Raw genomic sequence first — 15,373 nt, 5'->3', positions numbered from 1 at the left:
TGTCTTTTGTTTTTATATAGGGAAACCTTCATCGTATTAACTTTTGACTTTCTATAGTCATAGCTATAGGAACTATTATCACGTTTAAGTAGTAATGCATTTACATTCGTTATAACTAAAGTTACTCCGAATGAAGATTCATTCATATAAACCGTTATAGGAATATTAAAGAATGAAGTTTCGAATAACTGTTAATGAAAATATTGTATCTTTAGCTTTGTTCAATAATTGCATGCAATATTCTCTTACACCGATCTCAGTTTCAATTCAGGATAATGGTACTCTTTCAAAGCATGTAACAAACCAAAAAGTAATGGTAATTAAAAAGCAATTTCCTCTCCAGAGAAAGTCAAATGAAGACAGTATGAAAATGTTCACATATTTTATTCAAAGAAGCCCAACAAGAAGTTGGGTAAGTTTTTAGAAGTTATCAGAAACACAATCAAGTTAGCTTGAATCTGGTATCCAGAAAAATTAGGTTTGTCATACTATTTTTTTTTAAAAGGATCCACTAGTCTTTTCGTTGTTTGTTTGTCCAGGATATTTGTACACCTACCATGACACTGGCAGTAAGGACCATAGGAAATGTTTTTTGCTTAATACCCAACTTTGATCCCTACTAATAAAGCAACTCAGGTATCTTTTATGAATATTGCCTAGGTAGACAAAAAGAAAGAAAGAAAGAAAGAAAGAAAGAAAGAAAGAAAGAAAGAAAGAAAGAAAGAAAGAAAGAAAGAAAGAAAGAAAGAAAGAAAGAAAGAAAGAAAGAACAATTTACAGAACAGTGTTAAGGCTTTGCTAAAATAGCCTAGACATGGAAGCTCTAAGGCACATTTTAGTACATTCACATTGCTGATAAAAGAGAGAAGCAAAGTACACATTCCCACTCCACCCCCACAAAAACCCTACTAAAATGCTAGCACTGCCCACTGACCTGTTACTCGTCAGGTGTTGATAAAAATACTATCTGCAGTATCAGGTTTTGTATTTTAAAAAAAAGCCTGATTTTCACCACTGTTTATTAAGACCAGCAGTTCCTTCAAACATGTCAGTATTTTTTAATTATTACAAAACCTGGATTTATGAGTCTCTCACACACGACTGTCTCCTGTGGTTTTTGGAGGTAGATTAACCGCTTTGTTGGACTCCTTTTGTTTTTCAGCTTCATCAATATTGGTTTCTTCTTCTTTTCCTTCAGCAGTCTGCTTATCCATTGCCTCCTGCTCTTTTGCCACTAGCCGGTAATTGATGCCCATCCCAATAAATAGGAAGATCCCAGAGAAAATAAGGATGACGCCACATGCCCAGTAAGTGTATTTGTAGTCACCATATACATCATTGAGTTTACCTAGAAGGCAAAAGTGGGGGTGGGGGGTGGAGGGGAAATGTTATAAGGCTATTTTGTAATAATGATGAATAACTAATGGTCACCAATGCAAGTATTAACTTGAGTGCTAAAGAGTTTTCTCTCATTACCAAACTGTTTCTAGATATCCATATAACATTCTCAAAAACTGTGCTGAATTCACAGTATTCACCCTATCCTCATGAAGAAAACTTACCAGTATACTAGATGCTACTGGAAATTGCCACCTAGCATCATTTTAGTAAATTTAAGAACGGTCCTTCTCAAAACAGAATTGCCAGGAAATTCTATGTCCCCCTTTCATGCTATGTCAATCTATAGTTACCAAGTTCAACTGCAACCAGTCCCTGGCAATGTCTTTCTTCCCAGAAACTCTATGCATGTGACACTTACAGAATTCACACTTCCCCAAAAAGCAAGGCCAAAATGCCAACTCTTCAGAGGTAGGGGAAGAAAATAATAGCTGTCCGTAAGGGACACTAATGTATTAGGGTAGGAACATTCCAACAATGGGCAAACATATTTTTAGAGACACAGATATATATATTGTAACCAGTGCAATATTGGAGGGAATGCAAAGAACAGTTAATGTTTTAATTAATTATCCTTCTCTTCAGAAATGACTTGCAAAGAAATGACTATAAAAATCAAAGTTTGTTCTAGCCTTCATGCTGACTTATTTCTTTTTAGAAATAACCTCTTTCTCTTAGATTTTTTATCACTGAGCCTACCAAATCCTACAATGTTGATCAGAATGTGCCCATCAAAGCAATGATGGTTGTGGTTCTGTAGGTGGGCAAATGTGTACACGGGGCCAAGACAAGCTCAGTCTCCTTGCCTATATTATATACTTAAAGGGCAATTTTGGCAAAGTTATTTTTAGTTCAGTTGAAGAGAAAAGGTGACACAGCAGCAGCTACTGCTATAACTCAGTATCATCTATGCAGATAAAAGGGGCAATCCCTGGACAAGAGCTGGAAAAGGATAAAATATATTAGATGGCTGCAGCTATGATCACATCCAGAGGCTCATGACCCACAGTTTAAGAAATCCTAGTATAAGACATGATTATAAGCTAAATCCTAATAATTCTGTCTACAGCAGCATAAATTATTTTTCTCCTACCTATCTCAGGTCAGATTCACAGGTCATCAAAATGCCAATACAGTCTCTTTCCTCCCCATCCCAAAGATGAAATACATATTTTACCTAAAACAGGTGGTCCCAAAAGGACTGGGCCACATTCCACGATAGTCACCAAGCCAACAGCACTGGAGAATCGCTGAGCCCCAACTAAGTCCATCAGTGTTTCAAACAAGACAGAGCTCAGCCAGCCAAAAGCAAATCCAAAAAATCCAGTATAGATACAAAAGCCAATATAAGTAGTAGATAAAGGAGCCAAAAGATGGCATACTCCATTGTAGACAACAGCCACAGCAAAAAAATATTGGATTCTAGGTCTAATCCACTTAGTGTTTGCTAACAAACCCATGGATGGTCTGGCAAACATGTCTACAAAAGCCAAAATAGATAATAGGAAAGCTGAAGATTCGTTAGAGAAATTCTTGCTCTTCCCATAGTTGCTGAGAAACACTAATGGTGTAAATAGTCCGAAAAACATAAACACATTGCCGAACAGGTAAATCAAGAAGCCACGATGTGCGAAGAGTGAAAAATCCAAAAACTTGTTAATTGTTTGGAAGGCTCTAGACTTTTGCTTTTTATTTTTGCCAGCAATTAGATCTGTATTAACATCTGCTGCTTCTTTTGTCACTTTGCCAACTTCCTGCAATGCTTCCTTATTAATTTCTTTTTTCAGTTGGTCAGGCTTAGGTCCTATTGGTCTCATCAATGACCCAGCCACACAGCAGTTCAACAAAAGGCCTCCAAGAATTAAAAAGCTCCCTCTCCATCCAAAAATACTGTAAAAATATTGGTTCATAGGAGCCAGTGTACACAGGAATACAGGGCTACCAGCCATGGCTAATCCATTAGCTAAAGGACGCTTCTTAAAGAAATACTTGCCAATCATGGTCAAAGCTGGGTTTAAATTAAATGCAAGGCCCAGACCTGGGGATACAAAAACAATTATATTAAATTATTAACACATACGAATGCAGCTCTTACAATTCCGGTGTTCTAGAATCAGTTTATGTTCTTATTGATACTATGGCATGCACACTATATCCATTGCATTAAGCTATTAAGTGATAGAAAGTAATGCAACTCCCATAATACATTCAAAAGACTTTGGGATATAGAATGCAAAACACAAAAACTAAATAGTCAGGGATAGTTTATTGATATCTGAAAAATTCTTATACCAAAACTGGAATGAAATGTTCCTACACTCAACTGTGTTGAACTTCTACTGGACTATGCTGTTTCCAGAGTGGTTTGGTGGTTTCTGCATATATGTAAATGTCCTTGGCAGGAAAACAACACATAGTGGAATACTGGCTCTGGAACACTTCAAACTTTTCCCAGCTGGGGAATTTACTTCTAGAGACACTGAACCCCTTCCCTACAGAATGGTAATATTTTATTGCCTACTTACCGAATTCTGCAGATATATTTCATGTTTTAAAAATGAGCAACATTAAATATATTAAGTATGCAAATCTTTTTTGAAAAAGCATTTATGAAAACCAATTCAAAGCCACAAAGTTTTGAACAACAGGAAATAAATCAATACAGGTAGTCCTTGACTTACAACAGGTCATTATGATAGACTCAGGAGAATGGATTTGTTTAATGATGTCATCTGCTTAATGATTGCAGTGCTTCACTTTATAACCATCATAAAAACTATCATAAAATTGAGTTCAGTCACCAGGTGCTTCAATTTATCACTGAAATTCTGGGGCCCACTGGGTTGCTAAATCAAGGACTACTTCTACACGAATAAGCAACCAAACAAGTTTGGGCAAATAAGATACCAGAGAAATAACAAATTCCTCCAGGCAGGTTGTTTTGAGAAAGCTGCCAAAGATGGAGAAGACATCACAGAGAAATGGCATCACTTGTTTGTATTCAAAAACTGCATGGGCAAATAAAAAAAAACCTGAAATATCCCTATATTTGATTGCTTCCCAAGCTACTTGGCTGAATGGGATGGGAGAGACTGTGAATTCGCTTTTGACTAACATTCAAATGAGGAATAATGATTAATATCCTTCTCTGAAAAAAAGTAGCCATGGAAATTCTAACTCACCAGCTCATAAGATTAATCATCCTGGAAATGAACTATGGGCCTTTATTCAACAACTTTATAGATTAGTATTTTCCAATAGAGAATTGCATTCCTGCTCCTTAAAAAACTTACCTACATTTATAACTTCTCTCTAAAAGTTATACAATTACATATATCTACATTTGTGTAGATATGTCACTTACCGCCCACAACACCAACACAGAAGTACAACTCTTCCACAGTATTACAGAAAGAGGCAGCAACCAGACCACAGCCTGACAGGCAGCCCCCGGCCATCATGACTGGACGGCTGCCATATTTGTTCACCAGGACGCTGCTGATTGGGCCTAGAAGAAATCATTATTCAAGCATTAGATTACATCAATGTATTTCCCATCTTCCCAATACATGCAAAACAAAGCAGAGAGTTCTGGAGACTACGAACACTATATAAAAAATAAAAAGCAAACTTTGCAAAACTAGATATTTCTATTTCAGGTCCCTAAAAGCTGCTCCAAAGATTATATCATAGCTTGTCTTCTGATTAATCTGAATTGAAAAGTGGACGATTTGACCTAAAGAGAAAATAATAATGCATTTGAATAGGCTTGGGTGTGGGTGTGGTGTGGTGAACTGGTTGCAAATGATTGTGATTTCCTTGAATATTTTGTTTTATTTTTCTTTCCATTTTGGTAAAATATCTGTATCTTTGTTAACTCTCTTAGAAGAGGTAATTGCAACTGAGAGATGAATAAAATAAGAAAGAACATTCCAAACTATATTCTAATTTAGCCTAAAGTATGTTTTATCAATTGTACAATGAGTATGCAGTACTGTGCTAATATAACAATTCCAAAAGGCCAGGGGAAAAAATATGGATGTGCAAGACAAAAATACACTCAAAAGTTTTGATCATTTTTAACTTCTAAATTCCTCCTGGTATGTTAACAGTTAAAATTAAATTCTGCAAATCTACCTATAAAAGTATATGATTGTTTCTGTTTACAAATTATGTTTTTGCTTTGGCATAATTTGTGTAAGTAAGTTTAGCACACATATCTTATTAGCACTGAGAAGCCTTGGTAGGCCTGGTTAGCTGGACTATGTAGTCCAGCATGAAAAACCAATAGTCACAGGAGTGCAGCAATACTGGAAGGGGGCTGCCTCATTTGCAGTATAATGCGTATTTATCTTATTTGCTTTGTTGCTACTAGTTTTTTAAATGATTGACCAATACATGAGTAATAGAACACAATTTAGCTTTGAGAGATATATCATATTTGTTTACTAGGACATCACATATGGAAGGCAGATGTTTGTAATTTGGAGCAAGACACAGATACAACCTCCAACTGAACAGATGTTATATTTAATTTGTATCACCAACAATAATGGATAATTGCTGGCTGTTTAACAACTAGATTGTTTTAGTATATAGCAGACATGTCAAACACAAGGCCTGGGGGCCGGATGCGGCCCGCGAAGTGGTTTCATGTGGCCTGCGAAGCCATCCTGGAAACAGTGAGGGAACAGCCACTGCTGCCTTGGCCCTGGCCCAGGCCGGCTGGGAGCCAATGTACAATTTTGTGGTGGACATCTTGGCACTTGCCCCGGTCCCACCCCCTTCTGCCAGAGACCCTCAGATCTGTCCCACCCGACCAGGCCCCCATAGGTACCCTTGATGCGAATGATGTAGAACTGGCCACGCCCACCCAGTAGGCCACATCCACTCGCCCCCCCCCCCCGGACAACCGCAATGCTGATGCGGCCCTCAGTGAAATTGAGTTTGACACCCCTGGTATATAGCTATGATCAGATATGGTTTCTCAAGTGTTTAATAACGGCAGTATTTATTTATTAATGTATATAGCCACCTAACTCAAAAATTATAACACTGGACTGCCAACATTGACTTAAAACACAAAAATAAAAATAATACATGAGACCATAATCATTTTCTAGACTATTACAAAATGGCCAAACTCCTGGCTCAATCCTTCAGGCAAATTTCCAAGATATTGCAAAAGGCCATAGGACTAGGGCCATATAAATCTCAGAGACTGTGGTGTTCTGTGGAGAAGGCATTGCAACAAAGAAGGCCCAGCTCCTGGCTTCCATAAAATGGCACTATTAATAGAGGGAGCATGCTGAATATTCTGAGACAAGCACAAATAATCAGACAGGTGTTCGCACAAATAATCTAACCCTGTGCCATGATGGACTTAATAGGTTGTAGCCAGCATTGTTTTAGTATTACTTATTATTCAGTTCAAAGATAGATAAAAGCTACTGTATAATAAAAGCTTAAATGAATTCTTACCTTAACTCTTTTATGTACAAAGTGTATAGTCCTGCTTGGGGCTGATTAATTTACATTCAATATTTAAAATATTTCATTAAAGAGCTTAAATCTAAAATAAAGCGATTAAAGGCCAACTGAGAAAAACATTTTACAAATTGTAGAGCTTGTTTAAATGCAACTAGAAATACATGTCTTGAATACTGACTTATGTCCTTTTAACCTGGATAATTGCGCATTTTTGGCCACTTTATTTTTGTGTGCATGACATTTGACCAGGGCAGCTCCACCAAGGGCAATCAAAAGTACCCAAGAACTGCTCAAAAATTAGAAATCCTTATTATTTTGACAGGCACTGCCAGTAATATATCAGTACTGAATCAATAATCAAGACATACTTTTATAGATATTTTCTATAAAAAAAACAGTTTATTAACAGATTTTCAGTCTAAGATAAAATGAACATTGTTGGTCTTTATTTTTTACATTACTGACTCTATCTGTGTTGTGCAACTGATTATTTATGGAATGAATTTTCTAAACTATTAAAATCAAACAATGACAAGACTGTTAGAGTTCACGTGCTCATTGCCACCATGAAGCAGGAAAATGTGCTGATTGCTTCAATAGTTGAATAAGGACAAAGACTGTTCTCTTCCAAAGAAAAATTGCATATGCAATGCAGCAGTTACGTATTTTTGAGGTGTACATGCAAAGTAAAAGCTGGCTGTTCACCATATTTCAGCAGCAATGAAGCCAAAAGTATTCAGGCCTATTTTGAAAGCATGAAGAATTATGTCTATTTGGGGGGGGGGGGTTGTTTTTTTTTTAAAAAGTGCCTCAGGTCCTGTAAATAAATAGGATAAAAATTTATAAAAATAGATATATAAATGTGGGTTTTAACAGTCCATTTCCATATACACAGCATCATTGTATAGAGAGGTTTTATACATCCTTAATTTCCTTTAGCTCCCGAACAAAACTTTATTAATTTATTGATTCAATTTAAATCACTAAAAAATAATAAAACATTAGTCCTGAGTTCAACATAACTTGAACATTACCAAAAACACAGATTTAATTTTAGATAACTTTATAATGGATTCTCCATTAAAATATAAGGAAAACATTTTAGAGTATATATTACCTTAAGTAGTTATAGAACACACTATTAGCAAAAATGATAGCAAATATATTGATAACATATACTTCCACTCTAGTTACAAAAAAGCAGTGTATAAATAAGCACATAATGTGATAATTCAAACCATATTTCCTAACACTCAAATTATTTTTCAGCTGTTATTTAATCTTGCTTATTTATTTACTATGTGTTTGCCTGTAATAAGGAAAGCAGAGCATTTATTTTCCTTCATTAATGAAGCAAGTCATGCACTTAACTTTAAGTACTTAAGTACTTTGGTATATCTAGAATGTCAAAAAGGCCACCTGCATGGCTTGCCCACCATGCAACCCATTAAGCAGTAGTAGGAGTCCACTGATTTTTTTTTATAAAAAGTAGCAAATTTAGAGTTACAATTCCTAGTTTTAGCACTTTTGCTCCATTAGCCAAAGAACAGCTGATTGATGTACAGATTTATAATTTATTAATGTGGCCCTTTCCCTTCATCAAATTGTACAGGCCTGCAGTAGAGATTTTAAGAACCACTCAAATAATAATTCCTTGGAAAGGGGCGTTGTCTTACCTGAACGCCTTTTCTCATCACGGAGATGGAGAATCCACCAATGGTTTTCTCTGTCTGCCTGCTCTTGAGACCAAGTTAGCCAAACTTGACACGCCCCCTGTTGCTAGGGGAACCCAGTCTTGACGAGGGCGAAAGTGTCTGATAATAAGGCAAGGTTGTGGCTCTCAGACCCCTAATTCCAGCCTAACTGACCTAAGGGCGGGTGTGGATTCTCCATCTCCATGCTGAGAAAAGGCGTTCAGGTAAGACAACGCCCCTTCTCCAGCACAGGAGATGGAGAATCCACCAATGGGACATACCAAAGCCTCACTGTCCCAATGGGTGGGAAACAGACAAGGCCGGCTCTAAGTCCTCGGAAACCACCTGCTAAAGGACCCTCCGACCAAAGGAGGCGTCCGCGGAAGCGAAGCGGTCAATCCTTTAATGGTGTACAAACGGGAAGGGCGAAGACCATGTCGCAGCCCTGCAAATCTCCTCGATGGACGCCTGAGTGGCCCATGCCGCAGAGGTCGCAGTGCTGCGAGTGGAGTGGGCTGTGATATGACTTGGAGCTGGCAGGGAAGAAGACTGGTACGCCTCCGTGATACAAGCCCTGAGCCACCTGCCTATGGTGGAAACAGACACTTTCTGCGCCAGAGAAGCTGGGCAGAAGGAAACAAAGTGGGCTTCAGACCGGTGAAAAGGCGCTGTGCGCTTGATGTAACGCCGCAGTGCCCTGCGGACGTCCAGTGTGTGCCACTGCCGCTCCAAATCATGGGAAGGATTGGGACAGAAATTAGGCAAAATGGCTTCCTGTGATCTATGGAAGAGTGAGTTGACCTTGGGCACGAATGCGGGATCCAACCGAAGGACCACCCGGTCCCGGTGGAAGATACAAAGATTGCCCCGATCGAAAGAGCAGCCAGTTCGGAAATGTGTCTGGCTGACTTGATAGCGATCAGGAAGGCGACTTTGTGAGATAAGGCCCGTAATGGTATAGTAGTGATGGGCTCAAAGGGTGGTTTAGTGAGAGCGTGAAGTACATGAGATAACTCCCAAGAGGGATAGCTGTGAACCACGGGAAGCCTAGTGTTGCATGCGCCCTTGATGAAGGCGCATATCCTGGGATGGTGAGACAGAGGGATGGAATTGGCACAAGTGGGCAACGTCAATAGGGCCGCAGGAGGTAGGCCTCTGTCCAGACCGTCGAGAAGGTAGTCTACGATCTGAAGGATTGTCAAATCGTGAATGTCTAGTTGCCACCTGCTGCACCAATGGCAAAATTTTTCCCAAGTGGAATCATAAATGCGATTTGTCGCCGGCCTGCAAGAGGCCTGGATCATGGTAATTGCCCATGACGAAAACAACTCCTGAGTCATGAGCCTGCGCTCAAGTGCCAGGCGGTTAACTGTAACCACTGAGGGTCCGAATGTTGGAGGATCCCCTGGTGTAGAGACACGCGATGCGGGGGAATCTTCCACGGGGGAGAGCAGGAGAGATTCATCAGGTCGGCGAACCAGGGTCTCCGAGGCCAGTATGGGGCCACGAGGATCACTTCCGCTTGTCCTGTAGCAGTTTGCGGATGTTGCTGGGATAAGCGGGAGGGGAGGGAAGGCATAGAATAGGCCTTCCGGCCACGGAGTTTGCAAGGCATCCGTCCCCTCCGCCCATGGGGAGTAATAGCGGGAGAAGTATCTGGGAAGTTGGGCATTGCTCGATGACGCGAATAGGTCGAGGACCGGTTGGCCGAACCAGCGGGCTATCTCGGAGAAAAGATCCGGGTGTAAGCCCCATTCCGAAGGGTCTACGATGGAGCGACTCCGAAAGTCCGCCTGTCGGTTCTTCTCCCCCGAGATGTGCTCGGCCCTGAGGGAGGACAGGTTGGACTCTGCCCAGGATCCCAGCAACTGGGCCTCGGACATGAGGGACCTGGATCGGGTTTCCCCCTGCCAGTTCACGTGGGCTTTTGATGCCACGTTGTCCGTAAGGACTAATATGTGTCGCCCCCTGATCCGGTTTGCAGAAGCGGCGCAGAGCTAAGTGAATGGCCCTGAGTTCCAACCAGTTGATGTTGTGTCTCAAGTCTGCGTGGGACCAACAGCCCTGCGCAAACTGAGAGTGTAGGTGGGCTCCCCAACCGAACAGGCTGGCGTCTGTCGTGATTGTGAGGCGGTCTGACTCCTTGAATAGTGACCCCCTGCAACCGCCTGTGAGAACCACCAGTGAAGAGACCTCAGAGATTGAACCGGGAGTCTCACTTGCCAGCTGGATGAGCTGGCGTTCAACCGCTGGAACGGTAGAAGAAACCATTGGAGGCTCCGCAAGTGGAGTCTGGCCCAGGGAACTATGGCTATGTAGGAGACCATCTTCCCTAGTAGTTGAGAGAGCAAGACAAGTGGGACGGTGCGGTCCCTGTACACTCGGCGAGCTAGGTCCCTGATGCTGTCTAGCCACTCCTGGAAGAGATAGAACATGCAGTTTGTGGTGTCTATGATGGCTCCCAGGTGCAGAAGTCTGGATGAGGGAACCATCTGGCTCTTCGGGAAGTTCACTGAGAACCCATGCTGTTGGAGGACCTGGATGGTCAAGTTCAGGTCCAACTGGGCCGCCCGGAGTACGCTTGAATCAAGATGTGGTCCAGGTAGCACTGGACGGGTACTGGTACCTTCCGTAAATGCGCAGCCAGCACAGCCAGGATTTTGGTGAACACCCTGGGAGCCGAGGACAGCCGAACAAGAAGGCCCTGTACTGGAAGTGGTGGCCCATGTAACAGAACCTGAGGAACCGCCGGTGATCTGGAAGGATGGGGATGTGGAGATACGCTTCCGTGAGGTCTATGGATGCCAGGAAGTCTCCCTTTCTGATGTCTCCCAGGATGGACTGGAGCGATTGCATCTTGAATTTTTTGTATACGATGTGGTAATTCAGACCCTTGAGGTCTAGAATTGCCCTCCATCCCCTCGAGGTCTTGGGAACCACAAAGAGGATGGAGTAGAATCCCCTTCCCTTTTGATCCGGCGGTACCAGTTCTATGGCCTGTATTTCCAGGTGATGAATGGCCTCCTACATAAGACGCCGTTTGACTGAGTCCCGAGACGTAGGACAGGAGATGAAATGACCCGGGGGACTGGACAGAAATTCGAGGGACTGAATTGGATGGTTTGTAAAACCCAAGTGTCCGTGGTTGTGAGCTCCCACTGGTGGAAGAAAAGGGATAGCCTGCCACCTATGGGAGGGTTGTTCCGGGAGTCACTTGGACCTCCTGAAGGGACGACCGCCCCCTCAAAATGGCCTCTTGCCCTGATTCTGTTGTCTGGGCCTAAAGCCTGACCTGTCATATGGACGGTCCTGTCTGGGCGTGAAGGGGTGGGGAGGCTGGGCTGCTCCTGAGCCGACGCTGGCCGAAAGGGCTGCCTACGGACGTAAGGAGTAGTGAGTCTATCGGACTTCTTGGAGAGGTGGGCCATGACCTTCCACTTGTCCTTGTTCTCCACAAGGTACGGATTCAGGGCCTCCCCCAAACAGATGGTCGCCTTGGTAGGGGGCAGTCGCTAGATGCCATTTGGCCTTGGCATCGGCTTGCCAGTGCTTGAGCCATAGCATTCTCCTGGCTGTGACATTGAAAGCCAAGAACCTGGAAGCAGTTGGCTGACTGTAGAGTTGCGTCCGACGCGTACTCTGTCGCTGCAACCATTTTGCTCAGGTCCTGATGGGTCCGTATGTCCTCGGGAGGAACTCTGGCCTGAAGCTGACAAAGCCATAGGAGGGTGGTCTGGACAAAGAAGGACGCGCATGTGGCCGTTTTAATTGCCCACGCAGCCGATTGATGGATCTTGCAGAAGGTCAACTCCCTGCCTCAGCCATGTCCCCGGAGACCGCGGTTTGGGATACCAGAGGGGTCCAGGCTTCGTCCACCTTTGGTACCTCCAGAGCGTCAGACAGGTCAGGAGAGGTACTAAATAACCTTTTGTCTGTTCCCCCCATGGAGAGGAAGGAAGACGGGGGAACCCATTGTTTCTTAACTCCTTTAAGGAAAATGGAAGGGCAGGGGACATGGTGCTGGGCTGCCACCGTTTCAAAGAACAATGGATTTGGGCTCGAATCGGATGTGGCTTGTGGTTGAGGGAACTGATTGGACCCTATGTTAGCTGTCGTGGTGGCCTTGCGTAGCAAGGGAAGAAATAAAGCCAGGTTGAACAGACCTCCAGATGGAGACGGGTCCGGGGGGAGTTTCTCCTCCTCCGACAAAGTGAAATCCGGATGGTCATATCCCGCTGGGGATGAGTAGCCACTAATTGAGCAGACGGGAGACGTGGGTTCCTGATATATGGGGACCCCTGCTGGTGGAACGTAAGGTGGGAGCATGGATGTAGAAGTCTCCTGTCCGGGCAGGTGATGAGACCGTGCTGCGAGTGCACGGTCCACAACCCTGGAAAGCAGGGCCTCAAAGCGGCCATTGGAGAGAATGTTCCCGATTTCTGGCCCCCCGAGTCCGGCAGCCATTGGGGTGAAGGTGGCCTCAGGGACCGAATATGCAGGAAATGTTGGAGGGTTGGTATCTGTGTCCTGAGTCGCCACTGAAAGGGAACAATGTGTGGTGGGGGCTTCCGCCATAGACCTCACGCCCTGAGCAGAGGTCGAAGGACCTAGAGCTATCTCAGGGAAACTGAGGGGGAGTTCTGGCAGGCAAGCAGTTGGCGGGAAGAGTAGTTGGAGCAGCGAATATGGACTGCTCCCCTGACCAGGTAAATAAGTCTCTCTGGGGTGTAGGTCACGGCTGTGGAGATAAGGCCAAAGTCATGGTTGGGACCTGCTATGGGCTCCGCCCGAAGGCCTTAGGTCAGGCATGTCAAACTCGCGATGTCACATGACGTCACGCGACGTATCGGAGCTTTTTTGCCATTTCCGGCAATGGGGTGGGCACGGCTCCGGTATGATGAAACCGGCCCGCAGGCCGGCAGTTTGACACCCCTACCTTAGGTGGTCAGTCAAGGTGCACCAGAAAGCCCAATGAGGATGCAGAGGGCCTGGGATATCTCACAAGATCAAATTGGTGGCCTGGGTAGTTTGGTAAATCGTTTGACCACCTTTTGAGAATAGAAGCCTAAGATTTAACGAGGGCTGGTTGTGTGACTTGTGTGAATTGATTGCCTTAAAAAGGCAACCTCGCGGTCCAAAATGGCAACGCCGCTAGGGATCCCTGGAGAGGCCCGGAATTCCACGAAGAACCCAGGAGCCTTTCTACTGAACCTGCTGGCTTAATCACAAAGGGCGAGGTCAGAAAGAGAGAGGATCCCCCTTATTTGGTTTTTGCTAGGGCAAGCCAGAAACAACGGAAATCGCCGTTGGTTTTATCGTGGGCGTTGAAAAGCCGACAACTTTAGCCGGAAGGCTTGGGACGCCCTGTTAAACCCCGAAAAGGCTCTCGGGCCGTCGTGTCCTGCGACGAGTCCCTTAAATTTCTCACTCGCCTAAGGAGGCACTTTGCTTGCCCAGACAATGGGCTTCGTTGTCTTCGGCAGCAACTAAAGTGGCGCCCGCGAGTCTCCGGCCCTTGAAAAGGCCGTCTGAGCCTTCATGGGACAAGGTAGAACTTGTATAAACGAAAGCTCGGCAGTGCAGAGCACTGTGCAACAAACTATGATGAGGGGCGAAAGTTCAATGGAACCCTTTCCCCAGATCCCTGGGGAAGGAATATAAAACGGGCACACACCCCCACTCCCAGACCTCAGATCAGCTGATCTGAGGCAGCTCTAATCCCAAGGTAAGAGAGAGGAAAGGGGAGAAATCTTTAAAATGAACCTACAGACCTGAGGGAGGAAGTTGAGGAGAGAATTCAGCAATGGGAAAACTATCTGCTAAACCAATTCTCCAGCACTGGAGATGGAGGATCCACCCGTGGGTAGTGACTGTATTCCTGCCCAATCAGATCAAGTCAGCCAAAGTTGTCACGCCCTGTCCTTGGACCTATGCCCAGTCTTGATTTGATCTTGCCCATGAACAGGACGTACAACTCTGGCTCGTAGAGACTATGTGAATTTAGTGGTTCCTCCATCTCAGTTCTATATTGGTAAAGTAGATAGAGTTAATTACAAAAAATTCGGTCCTTCTGTCAGCTCTACTGTGGGGGGTGATTTATTGGGAGACAGAAGGGGGCCCCTTCTTTTTCCCCTCCCTCCAAGAGCTCACAGGGTAGGGCTAATTAATTAAAATTAATTTAAATTAAAATTTCATAGCGGAGCGCATTGGGGCTTGCTCCAGCGGCTCCGTTAGCGGCAGGGACTGACGAGAATTCAAAAACTCTCAGTTCCCTCCGTTCTCTCCTCTCCGTGGTCTAGCGAAGTGGGAGAAGCCGTTCGGCCGCTCTCCTTCCTTTTTGGCGATTGGCCTCTCGTGACGGGGATTGCGGCTGCATCCCCGGGGAGGCCAATTATAGCGAAAGAAGCCCGAGGGGACCGTTCGGCTGAAGGCTTCCTCGGCGGGTACCTTTCTGGCAGCGGAGATCGCGGCTGCACCCCCGGAGAGGCAAAACGACCGAGAAAGCCGTTTCGGCTGAAGGCTTTCTCGGCGGATTGGTTGTTCCAACAGCGGGGATCGCGGCTGCATCCCCGGCAGAGCCAAATTAGCATAACTGTTTTTTTCGGAGGTTGCGGCTGCGGCGCTCCGAGAAGACAGGGGCAGGCCGAACGTTGAATTGACCTTTTTCGGCCGTTTCTTGGCGAGTTAGAGGCTGCTCAGGGTACCGCCTCGCTCCCAGGGGGCTTCTGCAACTTCCAACGGTCAGGATTTGACAGTTGGGGTGTTTTTTGGCGCGGCCGCCATTTTGTCTC

At 44.3% G+C, this 15,373-nt stretch overlaps 1 protein-coding gene across 1 annotated transcript in view; it reads right to left on the bottom strand.

The window, feature by feature from the left end:
- Positions 1 to 365: 365 nt before the first annotated feature.
- Positions 366 to 15,373, bottom strand: part of SLC16A1 (solute carrier family 16 member 1) — a 44,458-nt gene continuing 29,450 nt past the window's right edge. Inside the window, exons 3-5 of the mRNA XM_015820461.1 lie at positions 4,763 to 4,906; positions 2,576 to 3,436; positions 366 to 1,348 (exon numbers count right to left, since the gene is read on the bottom strand). Coding sequence (XP_015675947.1) covers positions 1,092 to 1,348; positions 2,576 to 3,436; positions 4,763 to 4,906 — 1,262 coding nt within the window. The 3' untranslated portion in view covers positions 366 to 1,091. The remainder of the gene's footprint in view (positions 1,349 to 2,575; positions 3,437 to 4,762; positions 4,907 to 15,373) is intronic.

The sequence above is a fragment of the Protobothrops mucrosquamatus genome, unplaced genomic scaffold (genome assembly GCF_001527695.2).
Source record: "Protobothrops mucrosquamatus isolate PMUCROS unplaced genomic scaffold, P.Mucros_1.0 scaffold1132, whole genome shotgun sequence".
NCBI lineage: Eukaryota > Metazoa > Chordata > Lepidosauria > Squamata > Viperidae > Protobothrops > Protobothrops mucrosquamatus.
This window is presented reverse-complemented; position numbering and strand designations above follow the sequence as displayed.